General features: G+C 42.5%; 1 protein-coding gene across 8 annotated transcripts in view; it reads left to right on the top strand.

Moving 5' to 3' along the window:
• The window catches only part of SUN1 (Sad1 and UNC84 domain containing 1), a 406,387-nt gene that overhangs the window by 204,749 nt on the left and 185,240 nt on the right, over positions 1-16,398 (top strand). For all 8 annotated transcript variants that reach the window (XM_085629317.1, XM_085629315.1, XM_085629312.1 and 5 more), the window contains 2 exons: positions 2,074-2,100; positions 2,188-2,379. In XM_085629317.1, coding sequence (XP_085485443.1) covers positions 2,074-2,100; positions 2,188-2,379 — 219 coding nt within the window. The remainder of the gene's footprint in view (positions 1-2,073; positions 2,101-2,187; positions 2,380-16,398) is intronic.

Below are 16,398 nucleotides of genomic sequence, written 5' to 3'. Positions count from 1 at the left end.
TTTGGAGATACTGGCCGTTAGAGTACGAAACGTGTGGAACTTCCTTGGTGATTATGTTCAGTTCTTTTGGAGTTGGTCTACAGGTGGTAATGTCCAGTCTTCCCTGCTTTTGCTATTGCCCTTTATAGTGGATTGTGTGTATGCAGTACAGATTTGTACATAAGACCCATATGAACTGCACCTGATCCGTGGAGTATTTCTCACATCCCCTCTGTTTGGCAGCTAGTGCAGTTTAGGTTATAAATGTACCTCTTCAAATCTAAGGTACCCTACAATCTTGAATGAACTTGATGCATTTCTCATGCGTAACTGATACCTAAACTGTGTGAAAATGTGGATGAAAACAGCCTTTCAACTTGAAACCCCTTCTAACTGTATTGAAATGTTTTTGCTGCATATAAGACAGTTGGTCAATTACCAGGAGGTGACTCTTCAGAGTCTATCGGCCGTGCTCCCGGACTTAAGCAGTGGATCACTATATATCAATGTCTACACTATGCAAAGTGGGTACAGTACTTTAGGGAAGCAAGTTGCCTCTTAATGTGCCTTGATGCTAGAATGTTATGCCATTCTAATGCAGGGCTCCACAACCCCTTGATTTATCCCCTGTTCAAGTTATTGTAATATTTGCTACTAGTCTATGCTCCTGCCAAGACAGTCCTTATGAATTGATCTCCACACTGTCACCCTGTTATGTCCATTTGTGTTTAGGTCTGGTGGTACAGGTCTAGACACTCTGGAAGTACTCCTCCCAAAACATTTCAATTCAAACAGTGAAAAATAACCTAGCAATCATTTACTTGGTCCCCTGCCTGAATTTCCGTACTTGAGAACTAGGGATATCAGTTTTAAGTCACATACTAGACACTTCCTTAAAGGTTCATGCAACCGTGAAAAAGAAATGGCATCCTGGTTTTATATTCTTAATGCATCACGGTTTCTTAATGACTCATATTCTTAACACAGTGCAAATTTGATGGCATTAGACCAACTTGCCAGAAATAGAGTGTCTTATAATGATTATGTGGAACCTGTTTGATCCCACTGTTTGTGTACATTCACTCGCATAATTCCTTCTAACAACAAATCAATGCTTATTTAATCAACGAGGCACTGCGCTAACTCTCTACCCACCTCATATACTAGAAATCAATGTGAATATTAATTGTTTGTGGCTTTCAGTTGCCAATATTTGATTGGATTTTGAGTCGACTTGATCACCAACAAAATGTTTCCCACCTTTTTTTCTCTTTAGACTTATGAAAGATCTGCATCTTCCTAGATGTACGTATTAACTTTATGACCTGCTCTAAATCTAAATCACATCGGTCAGGTGCTAATTTCCAGTTTTCTACAAGTATCATCAAAAGTCTGTCACTTCAGCAACATCCAGTCCTCTATATGAATCATTCTGGGTTTATACTTCGGATTTTGGTTTGGGAATGATTCTCTTGAGGTTGCAAATTCTGCATCATGGGCTGGATTGGAGGGAGGGAGGCTGCGCCTGCAAGTTCCACCAGAAAACTCCTTGGACTTTGATGAAGTTGACCGTGGGTTACATGTTCCTTTTCTCACAGTTCATTGGTAAAAAAATGTTTTAAGGGCTTTTCCGGTGTGCCACACAGGTGGACACTTCTGCTTCAACATAGTTCGGTTTGTACTCCACAAATTCAGTATGCCATTGCCTGAAGAGTTGCCTACTCTGCATTAAGGTGATCACCCTTGTCTCTTAGCTTGAACCCAACTGATTCTGGATTTCCTCTCCTAAATATTGCATATATCACAGTGCAGTCCTAGCAAAATGTTTTGATCTTGGATGTTGACTCTCCCATTCTGGTGACTTCAGACAGTATCTTTGCAAAAGGAAACTATATTAGGTACTGTAAGGGCTGCTTCTTTGTTGGGATCATTTAATAAAAGTCCCATACTATTTCATTTGGATATGATGATTATTTTGCAGTATCCATGTTTGACAGGTGATGCAACTATTAGTTGTTTGGCATAATGTATGCACACATTGATAGAATGTTAAATGTCTGTAGTTAAGTGACCAGTGTTTTTTTTTTTTTTCAGGTCTTGACGACGATGGAGATCTTAGAGGTACTGTAAACTAAATCTTTCTAATGATTCTTGGTTCGCTTAGTGTGCTGTAAGATCACGTACATTTTTCTTTCTTTATTAATACAGGGGGGGAGTCAACGTTGATTCAGACAAATGGTGGCCTCGCTACAGCGGAAACCCAGACCACTCTTCTAAACGGTTACACCTGCAATGATTGCAGCATGCTTTCTGAACGGAAGGATGTCCTTACAGCTTATAGCACTCAAGCAGCAACATCTACAGTGTATTCTAGAGACAGGAGTCAGAAGCATAAATCCAGTAAGAGCTTTTCATTCTGTTTTTTTTTTGTTTTGAGAAGCCAGTGTTCCCTTTTCATGTTAGTTTAAGTACAAAATATTGAACAATTATCACTTTGGAAAATGAGACAGACTTGTGCACATGAATCTTCGTAAAATCCTTTATACCACCCGCCATGTGCACTGAACTGGAGTTGAGTTATTAAGAAAAGTGACCCTGCGTTTGCTCTTATTAAACTTGCCTTCTAAATGAACAATAAAATAGTTTAGTAGGAGATGGCACTAATGAATGAGTAAAATGTAAGGTGTAGGTTCTAGTTAAATTTGCTGTGACCACGTTGTCCAACAGCTGATCTAACTGCCAAGTTCTGCTTGGTGGTGTGCTTGCAGGCCATTCTGGGTGGCAGTACGGAAGCTCATCACTAGAAATTGGTTACACAGGTTCAGGCCAATAATCTTAAGAGAACTGAAATTTTCCACACCTCCTTGGAGTCTTCAAGTATTACACTGTCATTGAATTTGATTCGTGTGAGGGAAGATAATGCCTATTCTGTTCTGAACACGTGTGAACAGTTGTAGCCAGGGGCGCAGTCATACCAAGTGCAAGACAGCTGCTCTGTGACTGCCATGCTGCAATTTCTCCTGACGCAGTTGTTGCAGCTCGCTTTAGAACTGATGTAAGTTTCACCCAAATAATTCTACCTTGATTCTTCTGATCTCTCAAAGTTAATTTATTGTTGCCATGGCTATTGCAGAGAGAGTAGATTTCAGAAATTAGCTACCTGGCACTTTTTAGTTATTGTATTGAATGCTTATATTTTAAGTTGCTTGGGCGCAGTTGAAATGTAGATTTGATGTTCCTGAGCAAAGGTTTTTTTGGTTTTTTATCTAATATACCTTTAGACTCCCGAACTGGTACAAGGACTGGAGAGATCAATCACCAAAATCTATAACTTTAGTTTTCCAATCGTAGTATTAGACATTTTCTTAAACGAAATTGTAAATGCATCAATTTCCGGTCTAGGAGTGGTGAGTCAAATTCTGACAGCCTGGCATGTTTATTTTAACTCGGCCCATTCATCTTTTAGGGGATTATCTCTGCGGTCTCATGAGTGAACCAGTAGTACCATCTTCCAAGGAAGCTGGGCAGTAATGACCTTTTCAGTTCAAAATGGCCAACTTGCTGAACTGAACATTGAGGAATAGTAAAATTAATGGTGTAGCAGGATAGCAAGGTAGCCAATTTCAGAACTGGCGACTGTCAGCCTGCCTCTGCCACATGGAAGGGAATTGTCAATCAATCAGGAAATTGTAAGCGCACTACTCACCCGTGAGGGTCTCCAGGTGCTGAGGGGGAGGGGTATGCAAATCCTTTCAGCCGAAGAGCCTGGTCTTGAGAGCCTTCTTGAAGGTGTCCAGGGAGGGAGCGCGTCTGATGTCTGTCAGTAGTTCGTTCCAGATCTTGGCCACAATGTGCGAGAACGATCTTCCGCCTGCTCTGGCTCTGTGAATGCGTGGGGTTTCAGCAATTGCAAGGTTGGCAGATCGGAGGTTTCTATTGGGTACGTGGAAGTTTATTCTGTCGTTGAGGTATTTGGGTCTGTTGTTATGTAGGCATTTGTAGGCATGAGTAAGGATCTTGAAGGTGACTCACTTCTCCACGGGGAGCCAGTGGAGTCTCCGCAGGTGCTGGCTGATGTGTTCGTGCCGGGGGATGCCGAGGACAAGTCTGGCCACGGTGTTCTGTATTGTCTGGAGTTTGTGTAGTAGGGACTTGTTAATTCCGGCGTAGAGAGCGTTTTCATAGTCCAGTCTGCTGGTAATGAGTGCGTGGGTGACTGTCTTCCTTGACTTCGGGGGGATCCATTTGAAGGTCTTTCGAAGGATGCGGAGAGTGTTGAAGCAGCTGGAGGTGACGGCGTTGCCCTGTTGGTTCATGGTGAGTGATGAATTGAGTACGATGCCGAGGTTTTTAGCGTGGTCTGAGGGAGGAGGTGGGCTTCCGAGGGCGGTGGGCCACCAGGTGTTGTGCCAAGTTGAGGGGGTTGTTACAAGGACTTCTGTCTTTTCGGTGTTGAGTTTTAGGCAGCTGTTGGTCATCCAGACTGCAACGTCCTGCATCCCTCTGGAAATTGAGTTTTGCGGTGGTGGGGTCTCGGTGAGGGAGTGGATGAGCTGGGTGTCGTCGGCTTAGGATACGATGTTGAGGCCATGTTGTGGGACGATGGCTGCGAGGGGTGGGGTCATGTAGATGTTGAAGAGGGTTGGGCTCAGTGATGACCCCTGCGGGACTCCTCAGGTGATTTCCTTGGGGGCGGAGAGGAAGGGCGGTAGTCTGATCCTTTGGTGGGTGTCTCTATTTGATATGACCAGCACATTCCTAGATAGGTGTCAACAACATGCTTTGGAGGTGAATGAAGATTCTATCAGTATAAGAAATAGGGATGTTTAGGGATAAATTGAAACGTCTAATTTTAATTTACCTTTATTAAATTGAGAGAATGTGAGCTTTGGGAAAGATCATTCTTCTGTGACCCAGTTAATAAATGTTCCAATTGATCGTACTGGATATTGGCACAAACAAAATCTTCGATCTATATTCAGTCTGCTGCACTTGTCTAGTCAGAGGAAATATCTCCAACTTAGTCTGTGTATATGTAGTTGAGAGTACTGACCAAAGCCTGCACCCATCCATGAGCGTTTTTACATGTATATCTTCGTAGAGGGTATTCCTGTAATTTAAGCATACAAACACAGCAAGTTACGAGGATAATGAAGGCTCTGTTAAATTCTGCAGTGACAAACTTAATTCATTTTATCTGCATAGGAATTGTCTGAGGCTCAGCCTTTATTGCTAACTTCCTGCCTTAAAACTAATTTGTGATGTTGGGCCATGCTTAAAACCAGAAGATATCTCCTTGAGAAATGTAGCAGAAGTTGACGCTGTGAGTAAATATCTCCTTATTCATAACCAACATACCTTTTGGTATTTTTTACACCATGACAAACGTCAGGCCTCACTCAAAATTGATTACCCGAGTAAATACCCTTCCTGAGTGGTCTTCCTCCATACTTTTCTCAGACTAGTGTTCTGCCTCAACTACTTAACCCTCATGTCTGAGTAGTTGAGAACTTACTCGGCCTCACCTTATCTGCAGTGACACTGTACATGGTTGCATCCTATTACCTTTCTAGATACCAGCTGTTTCTGTAATTTGACCAGATCGAGATTGAATGCACTTAGTACTCATCATGCCTCTTGTGCTACCCATACCCCCAGGCTATAGACCTTGGAGCATACCAGCCTATTGCAACGGCATCATCAGAACATTGATTTTGTTACATGTTATAAATTTGTTTTCAGTGCAGGATTCATTAAGCGATTTCATTTGAATAGCCAACTGGAAATAGGCAGGTTTTTTTAGCCCACGACGAGTAAACGCTTCCCTTTCCAAGCAAATTATTTTCTTGAAATGTTGAAAGGCCTCATTCATGATTTAGACCGCTATATTCAACATATGTTAGCAACTTCATTGTAGTATTTTAAGCCTCTGCCTTTTTTCTACTGTATGATCTATTCGCAAGAACTGCTTAGATGCCAAACTTCTAGAAAAAATAAATGTAGACTTTAAGTTGTGTGTATTTGTATAGTGCTATATCGGCCATAAGGGTATTGTGGCAGTGAGCAGGTGTATTTTTGTGTGTGCCTAGCTCTTCTCAGGTTAGATTGGTTAGCTGAAACGTCAGGTCTTCAGCTTCTTTAGAAATTCAAGTAGAGAGAAGGAGGCTCTGATATGGCATGGGAGGTCGTTCCACACTTTAGGAGTGATGAAAGAGAACACCCATCCTCCTGATCTGGTTCTGTGTATGCGTGGGATGTGTGCGAGAAGAGGTCCAGCAGAGGTGTCTGGATGATTGGTGGAGTGAGATGTGGCTGCTCAGGTAGGTGGGGCCTAAGTTATTTAGCTTAGTGTATTGAATGTGTGTGTGTGTGTGTGTGTGAGGAGTTTGAATGGAGTGCATTTGTATATCTGGAGCCAGCAGAGCTTCCTGAGGTGTGGTGTGGTGCAAGATGAGTTATTTGTGGAAGTGTGAGGATGAGTCTGGCTGCTGAGTCCTGGTTAGTTTGTAATCTTCTAGAGAGTTGCTTGGTCATACTGGTATAGAGGGTGTTCCCGTAGTCCAACTTCCTGGTGAGTAGGGCGGGAGTAATGTTTTTTCTGGTGTTTGGTGATCTTCCTTAGCATCTTCAGGGTGTTGAAGCAGGATGCAGTGACAGGATGCAGTGACTGCATTGACTTGCGCTGTCATGTCCAGTTTGCTAGTGATGATGGTTCTGAGGTTCCCGACATGGGCTATGCAAGTGGGTGTGGGCCTGAGTTTTCAGGCCACCAATTGGTGTCCCATTGTGAGGTGTTCTTGCTGAAGATCTCTTTTGTTGGTTTTGATACAGTTGGCGGCTTGGGTCATATAGGCGTGAACTTGTTTCTTGTGTTGGGGGTCTTGTCCGAGAGGGAGAGTATGACTTTCTTGTCCTCTGCATCGAAGAGGATGTTGATGTTGCTTGTCCAGATGATTTTGGCCAGAGGGATCATGTATGCTTTGGAAAGGGTGTGGCTGAGCAGTGAACCTGAGGCACTCTGCAGATGAGTTTCCCAGGCTGCCAAGGTGTAAGGTGCAGCCTGACAGCTTGTGTTCCATTTGTTAAGAAGAAGCAGATCCTGCAGAGAATGAGTGCTTGGATGGCAATCTCTTGCAGGTATCTGATGAGGATGGGAGTGAGACCATGTCATATGCTGTAGAGAGGTTTAGGAGAATCAGAGCTGCCGTCTCCTGTTTCAAGGCTAATGCTAATACTGATGTCTGTGGCGGCGAGGAGTGCTGTTTCTGTACTGTAGTTGAGCCTGAATCTGCACTGCGTAACATCAAGGAGCTGAAAGTTGCTCATAGACCTTGGGTGGGTATGGTAGGAAGGAGAAGGGAGTGTATTTGGAGAGCATGGCTGGGTCAGCAAATGTTTTCTTGCGTAGTGGCGTGACTGTGGTGTGTTTTATATGTCTGGGAACGTGGTATTTGATGCAGCTGTTGAGGATATTTGTTAGTGCTTTGTTGATCGGTGGGAGTTCTTTGGTGAAGGCATGGTGGGGGTTAAGGTTCAGATGAGGGCTCTGTGTGGATGCGCGTCATGACAGCGATGGGTTTGATGGTGGTGACGACGGGCCACAAGGTCGAGGTTAATTTTCTGGCTGTGATGGGAAGTTTGTTGCAATCATGATTGGGTCCGGTTGAGGATAGAAGTTGTAATATATGGAGGTTTTTCATTACAGAAGAATTCTGAGAGCTTGTTGCAAAAGTCTTGTGTTGGCCTAGGCGTGATTAGAGAAATTTGGCAACTCTGCATTACTCTTGTACACAGTGTTACTGTCAAATTCCGTCAGTCACTGTGTGGCAGATCTTTCGCCCCGTTTGAGCTATGCAGTGACAGCAGGAATAATCCAAGGCTCCAGGAAGCAAGCTCGCGAACATGATTTGACGTCCCCTAGCAGAATTTCTGGTCGCCGGGAGGACTTTCTTCGACATATTCAAACACTGATGGTCAGAGGGCTGCTTCCCAAGTAGATTTTCTACTCGAGCAGCAGCAAAATCAACTTAAATAGCCGTGTGCTCCTGTGCACCGTGTGGTACCATTCATACAAATTGCCCAGCGCAAAACAAGCTACTGGCACTGAAATCAGCGCAACAGGCCTAGTCTTGTGGGGGCGTGATGGTGCTGGAGGCGGTAGGATATGTGGTGAAATCTGTGATGGCAAAAGTTATGGCGTAGATGCAAAAACTGTGCTTTGTGTTCCATTTCTGCTGTTGGTAGCATCTTAGGACAGATTTGAAGCTGTCTTTATCTGTGGTGTCTGTCTTGCCATGTTCTCCATTTGTGCTTCCGTTGCTTATTGCGTTTCGTCAGCCTGAGTTCCAGCTGGGCTGTGTCCAGGCTCTTGCAATTGTTTTGCGTTTTTAAAGGAACCATGGTATTGGCACATGCAATGATCCAGCTGTTGACGTTCTTGACGGATTTTCCTTAAATTTTCTGTTGTGCTTGGGTGAGTGCAGAGAGGACAGAATCCCCAGTTCTTCAGTGATACCTTTACAACTGTGGCAGGTGGTGGTAGGTCTCTGGTGGTGCATGATAGGTAGGGTGAAACTGATGAGGGTATGGTCTATCCAGACCATAGTTGCTGGCTTGTCATCTGTGATATTGCTGATATAGGAGAAAATCTGGTCCAGTAGGTGTCTGGCGGTGTGGATGAGTTCGGTAAGATGCAGGATTTTCTTGAAGAGCTGTAAAATGTGTCTGTGCAGTCATTGAGGTGAAAGTTAAAGTCTCCAGTGCTGCAGTTGATGAAAAGGGCAACTAGGTTTGTGATGTCGCTGGCAGATTTTGAGAAGCGTGCATGAGTGTGTGGGTAGTGTTTGGTCTGCATGAGTGTGAATGGGTGGATGGTTAGTATGAGCATGTGGGGTGCAGCTGGTGCGGTAGCGATGGGTGTACAGTGTGGGAGAGTGTTTGAGAACTTGCAGGAAGTGCCTATCAATGCTCCCTCAGTGTTGTGTGAAGGTGTGTGCTAGCATGTAGCCAGCTGTCGCTAAGGTTGAGAGCATGGAGGCGTGCAGTAGGGTAGTAATGGATAGTGATAAGACTAAGGTTCCTGGCGCTGGGCATGGTCCAGGGGTAGATGAACAGAGCTGGACTTGTCTTTGGTGTGCCTTCGCTCCGGTAGCAAATATGGTCGCAATATACTAACCACATCAACACACTATGCACACTGACTGAAAACTTCCCAAAGTGACTGTGGACCGCAATACCTGAAAGTGCTTACATGATTATCCTGTAAATTGCAGTAAATCTTCAGTATTAAGTGGACAGGCGAGCACAGAAAGCTTCCTACTGATTCCAAAATAGTATCTAGATTGCAAAGTCCGGGCTTTCTTTTGGAAGGCTGCCCTGTTTTAGTGTGTCATGTTCACAGGTCACCCACCCTGAGGATGTGGTCAAATAGGACAGTGTAATAAATGAAATCAAGCCGATTATGATTAGTAAACAAAAGCACACAAGTTACTATTACCTATGCACCATTTAGTTGAGTAGAATGACATTTTTTTTTTATTACAGATTTAAATTTTTGGGTGTGTTTAGAAAGCATGTTGGTATAAATCAATTTAAAACACAAGATGACATCAAACATTACAAACACGTACCAGTAATGAGAAAACACTTCACAATTTTCATCCCTCCCTCGTATTCCCAACATAAAAACAGGAAAAATGAAACCATATGAAAAATAAAACCATGATCATCTGCTGATATCCGGTTAGCGAGAACATTACCCTCTCAAACAAGTTTCAGGGCTGTAGAAATAATCAAGTCCGTGAGTGACCTTGGGCAATCCTTTGCTGTTATTGAAGCCAACATATCTGGGAAGAAATGGTGCACTTTTCTTGATGCATTAAAAGGTTAACTCTCTGGCAGAATATAAGTTAAGTGCTCGTAGTTGTTAAGTGCTCGTAGTTGAACCAGGCATTCGGCTGTGGGCGAACCGTGTGAGAGGTGTTCATGAAGGGGGCCCAGATGGAATCAAAATCTTTGTGTATTGGTGAAAGTGTTCGAAAGACACTCCATTGCTAGAATGCCCCATATTCTCATGAACTAATGTGCTATTAGTAGCATCTGGATTGACCACTCCCTTGCGTTTAGTCACCAGGCAGCGAAACTCTCTGCAACATGCTTCGGGCTACTAAGGATGCTTCATAAAATTCTGCTCCTTCTTCCTTTCCACGCTAGAAGGATCATGGTACAAGACCTGATCCTTTCTCGCCTGGACTATGGAAATGCATTATACTTGGGAGCTCTGCAGTACACCATCAATAAGCTCCAAGTTATTCAGAATTCTGCTGCTTGTAGACTTCTTCAGATTCCCCATTGGCATTCTGCCAAACAAGCATTAAAGAGCTTGCACTGGCTGCCAATCAGGGAAAGGATCCAGTTTAAAGCTATGTGCTTGGTCCATAAAGCCTTCTGGAACAATGCCCCCCCCAATTCTTCAGTCCCTAATAACCCCCTATCACCCGAAGAGAGACCTTCGGTCATCTGTATCTTTCCTTGCCCGTCAACCCAGAATAAGGAGGGCCAGATGTGGTGGCCGTTCCTTCGCGTATAATGGTGCCTTTGGTTGGAATGCCCTTCTGCTTCAATTACGGAAATAATCCAATCTTCTATCTTTTCGCACGCTCCTAAAAACCTGGCTGTTTTAGCTTTCTCCTCTGCTTCTGTTCTTTGCCTGTTTTTTTTGTCCACAGCGCTTGGGAGGCCTTCGAGTAGCTATCGCGCTTTATAAATATAATTTCATTCATTAGTGTTTTTTGGTTCTTTTTCCAGCTTAAAGTGATGCTGGTTTGAGCTGCTCCCAAGCAATACCACATTAGTATTTTATCTGCCTTGGTTTAATCTTTCAGCTTGGGATCACCTAGCCACAGTAGTCATTGTGTGTCAGAAGTGGGTATCCCAGGACAGTTTTCATCTCTGCCAGGAATTCAACCCAGAAAGGTTTAATAAATGTTGAGTCCCACCTATATGTCTGAAATCGTCTAGTAATCCGCTTCCCCTCCAGCAAAGGTCTGACACCTGGCGGTAGAATTTCTTCAGTTTATTTGGGTAAATATTCCAATCAAATGCTATTCTATAGTGGGGTTCTCTTCCCTGTGATAATTGTATTTATTTGCAGTGTCACTCCTAAGGGTAGGCCACTGCTTATCCTCTATTAGTTTCTTGAGCACCTCTGATCAATGGTTCCGATAAGGATGTGAAGAAGCTTTAGAAGCTTGCAAAAGGATGGAACAAAGCTTCGTTACACCATACTTTGTAACCCCTGCATTTTTCACAGAGTTTTTTATGGAGTGAGGTCTAGGGTGACTGACTACTTGATTTCAAGGTTCATCACCCAATGTCACAGCCGTAGGTAATGATAGCTTTTTGTTGCATCTAAGTGAAATTTCTGTTTGCAAATAAGGAAATTATCTCAGAGACTGAGAAGAGATTTGAGATCGTTATACAGTTGTCAGCTTTCCATTTATAAGAAGGCCTTTTTTGACCCTATGATCCCTGAGTTTGGAGCTCATAGCAAGTAAGTTATGCGGGCAGCGTGCCAGGCCATGAAATTGAGAGGTGCATACAAGGAGGCTAGTATAGGTTCCTGAATGGCATTCCAGGTCTTCATTTTAGGCTTATATTTTTCACGTGGGAGCAAGTTGTGCACTTCGTATAGGACCATTTTTGCATTCTCCATGATTAGAGATCCTGTGCTTCATTTCTCTTGGGGGTCAAAGAGCATTGTCTTGATTTCAGGGTCATAGTCCACTACTTGCAAATTCGGAGTTCCATTCAAACACTACCCCCCCCCCCCCACTGAAATGGGATGTTCAACACTATTTTCTAATCTCTACGCTGTGCAGCCCAATAGCGGTACAAAAGGGGGTGGTGATGGACGGAGCATCAGAATCAATCAAACTCTCACACCCAGTCAACAGATCTGGGTTTGATCCATCACCTTTCTTTAGCCCACTCTGCCACCCCAGTTCAGACATGGCCATATGCAAATCAGTCTGACCCTGTGCCTCATGGGAACAGTCCAGCCCGAACTGCCAAGCCATGCCTTCCCTGGACCGGAAACAAGCTTCCTAGGACCGGTTTCTGGCATTTCAGCTGTCTTCAGCCAGGCTTGCTTGAATCCAGTGGCAAAGTGTTTGATTGGTTCTGATGCTCCGTCCATCACCACCCCCTTTTGTACCACTTTGTTCGCCATAAGTTGGCAGGGTATGCAAATGTCTGAACTGGGGTGGCAGAGTGGGCTAAAGAACGGTGATGGATTAAACCCAGATCTGTTGACTGGGTGCGAGTGTTTGATTGGTTCTGATGCTCCGTCCATCACCACCCCCTTTTGTACCACTGTGCAGCCCAATAGGGCACGTGGCTTTGGGACATTCTACTTGGGTGTGTATGTGGAACAGATGGCAAGCAGGGGCTCCACACATATGGATATAGTGAGGCCATTCAATATGAAATGACGTGTTCAGAACAGTGTTTATCTACATCTTGAAATAATGTTGGAAGGGAAAGAGCTTTCCAGTATTTCATATACAAAGGATTGAGTGTAGCAATACTTCCTGGCATTTTAAATAATAGATTTTCATGTCTAATATTTTGATAGTTCACTCACTTGAAGGCTATAGCCTCTTTTATTCTCGAGCCAGTTCCCACCCTTCATCATTTCTAACCGATAGAGCCTTTCTCAGGGCTGGCTAGCATGGGCGAGCTGGGCCCAGGCCGTCAATCTTCAGTGGGGCTCACAGAGCGCTTTCTTTGCATTAGGTTCCCGTGCATAGCTATGTCCCTCTATCTTGGCTCCAGCGATTTTAGTTCAAAGTGTTGCATTAGCTATATTTTAGCACCCATCTGTCCCCTTCCATCTCTTTCACTCACTGCTGCTATACACCAACGCCCTCTCCCCAACAAAGAACTTGGCACCAGCCTGACTGACTGAAGCTGTAGGTGATTCAGGTGAGTTTGGGGAGATGCAAGATGTTTAAAATCAAAGAATTGTCACTTCTTTGATGTAGCCAGCCAGGAAATAGCCTGTGAAAAGCGTCCCCCGCTGACCCATAGTACAGCAGCGAAGGGGGCAAATTTATTTCCGCCCAGGCCACACTCCAAGGAGGGGCCGGCTCTGGCCTTTCTCTCACACTGAAACAGACGTTTCAGTTATGTGGGTTTGGTGTAGCACTCTTAGAGCTCTTTGACATACCCATAGGAGTTGTTCACTGTGATGCTCCAGTACACCCTATACTGTAGTTAATGGATCTCTTCACATCATGTATTTCTCTGATCCTCGCATGCAATTTCCGTATGCCAGATCGTGTATCATAAGAATTTGGTCCGAGAAGCTAATATCAAGCAAAGTTTTAAATCTTGGTGGCAAACATAAGCATGTGTGCAAATGATTGGGAAGTTGAATTAAAATTGTGTTGCCTGTTTTTCACTTTGCTTTAGTAGCAGCTATATGCACACAATATCACTTGCATGGGAAATGGGCATAAAAAACATTTTTGTCTGCTAGCCCTCTTTATTAGCAAACTATTACATTGACTATTAAAGTCCTGCACAACCATCACCCTTCTCTTAGGCTCTCTCTCTCTACCAATTCTGTGGATCATCCTTTCTCCTCCGTATCACCCACCTCCGCCTTCAGAGATCGCTATTCTTTTATTTGTTGTCATTCATGCTGTTTCTCCTAGGTCAGCTGGGCTCCTCCTTTTCATGTACTTCGGTCTCATTTGTATGTAAAATGAATATACTGTGTGCAAGGCATGATTCCTACCTGGCTGCTCCCCATCCCCCTCTCCTCTCTTGTAATTTGTTTTATGTATTGTATTGATGTATCATTTTTCCAATGTTTCAATAAAAAATTGCAACACAACCACTCTTGCACAACCAATTTTTTGCTGTATGAACCTAATATATCACGTGATGTACAGTATTTTCCCATCTTTTAAAATCCAAAAAATGTGCTAGTTTTAAAATGCTTATTTCGAAAACCCTTTGTAGAGCATACAATATGAATGGTAACAACACAGAATGAGAAAATAAATGCAGAAATGGGCAGCGATGACAATATGAACATCAATGATCTACTTAGCAAGTTCCAAGTATCCTAAACCCTTCTTGCTTCTTCAAAGTTCTATGCTCAATTTTAGAAAACAATAGAAACCCTATATACTGAGTTTTCTTAAAATGGATCACACAGCATACCTTCTCTGCGTTTTTAATTATTTTTTTAAATACCTGTTAGCTATTCACTATTATAGCATGAAGCGCCTCTTATTATTAATGGTCACATACCTGGGTTTTTATAGTGTTTGATCGCCGATTTGATCATGTTTGAAGAATTGGGAAAGCACTTGGAGAACCTAATGTCTGGAAAGAACAAATATGGAAATTAATGTGTCACATTTATTTACATTCAGCTAACTTGCCCCTGTAACTCAAACAAAAGCAACCTATCCAGTTTCACTATAAGAGGTCCTTACTGTTATGTCAGCAACCATAATAAAAACAACAAAAATTTCACTTGGATAGGAAGTAGACATGATACTTGCACTTCTGTGCATGTCTAAAACTTCACACTTTCTAATTAAGAAAATAAAATAATCTGCAAGCACGTGCTAAAAGAAGAGGTCTAATTGGGCCCTGTCACAGGATTTATAACATTGCGCTATTTTCTATAATAATACAATGTGTTTTCAATATAAAAACACAATGTCTTTGAATAAATGCAAATTAGGGAATAGTTTTATATTTCCAACATAGGTGTAAAACCGATACATTTCATAGCACTACTATATGAACAAACTGGGAAGGTGACTATGCAGTGGATTTATCAATTCTTACCCTAATTATTTGAAGATGAGTTACACAAGAATTTAGAAAAATGGTCAAAGAAATTGGTACAAATAATACAAGCTATTCAAACGACTAAGAATGGGATATACTAAAGTTAAAAGGTACTAAATTAAAAATTCAACAGTATAAGGTAATTTTATATACAGCCGATAAGCTGTTCAAATGCAGACTATTCTACAACTCTAGAGGTCCTCGTTACTTTTGTTACTCTACTGATGACTTGCATATGTTTATGGAATGCTCATCTGCTTACTGAGCACACGTTGTGATATTCTCGGAAATGTTAGATAACAGTATAGTGCTGACCAATGGATGTGTTATGTTAGGCATAGATAATCAGATCCCTAAACAATATAGGGATTTTGTCTATATTGCCAATATTATTACTCCATTTTGAGCGTCTTCATGGAGTGGTGGGAGCTTTGGAAGCTTAGGGAATAAATTTTGTTTTTATCAAAACATTTGAACAAGGGTATAAAGAGTGGAAAAAAATCTGCGTGCAAATAATAGATCCTTGCCTTCTGTAAGAAGTGTATAAGGTCTAGCCCAATATATTAATCCTGTTCCAAGATGACTAACACACTTTGATGTTAAAAAGGGAATTGAGATTTTGCACCACGTAGGACTCTTCAACTAGATTGTAATTCCTGTTAAAAAAAAAATGTAACTGTTTTTGGGGTATAATCTGATCCCACCTTGAGTGGTTCCATTAGAGAATAGAGCAAGACAATCCTTCTTCTGCAAAATGAGTTGCTTAATTTGATCTGGTTAATGTGGGTTGCATCATGATAATCGAATAGCCAAGTAAATCGGCCTAATTGCTTCACATACTTTCTTGATCCCGCATGCAGGCCTCCATTGCTGGGCTAATTCGCAGTTCCTCAGCCACTGCAACACTATGTCCTTGAGATAGTCTTGATATGAAATCTTTTGGCTACAAGTAAAAGGTTTGTGGACCATGGAAACATAAATATTATATCTCAGTGAAATAGGCTTCTCCAGGTAACTATAGTTTTTTTTGGGACAGAATTGAACACAAAATTATAGGACCAAATTTCGCAAATGCAGTCTAGAATATGGTTTGTGGACATGGATGTTTAAGAAACATTTGTTAGCTGAGCATGAGCAGTTTATGGAAATGGTGATCTCTCTGCACAGATTGCTTTATCAAAGTTGCTGCATTTGTACTGGCATTAAAAGATACTATATTTACTTTTGCCATGCTGCAGCAACGCAGGATTCTAAGAGTTGATCAACTGTTGGGCACCGTGATGGAAACAAAAACATTTTCTATGTTAGAGTTTCTCCTATCTGTTGCGGCTTTCTGTAAATTCAGGAATTGTGACCTAGGATTCGGACATGCTAGTGTGGATGCGACATGCTCAGCTGTCAGACAATACAATACATTTAGCTTCTCCTACGAGCTCAACTGCTCTGCAGGATTCAAAGAAGGTACTTCAACATTACCAGTCATTTCTCAACTTGGATGCTCTACTTACAATGTTCTCTTTTGATATCTTTGAGTCCAAAGATATC

This window comes from Triturus cristatus, chromosome 10 (assembly GCF_964204655.1).
Source record: "Triturus cristatus chromosome 10, aTriCri1.1, whole genome shotgun sequence".
In the NCBI taxonomy this organism is placed as follows: domain Eukaryota; kingdom Metazoa; phylum Chordata; class Amphibia; order Caudata; family Salamandridae; genus Triturus; species Triturus cristatus.
This window is presented reverse-complemented; position numbering and strand designations above follow the sequence as displayed.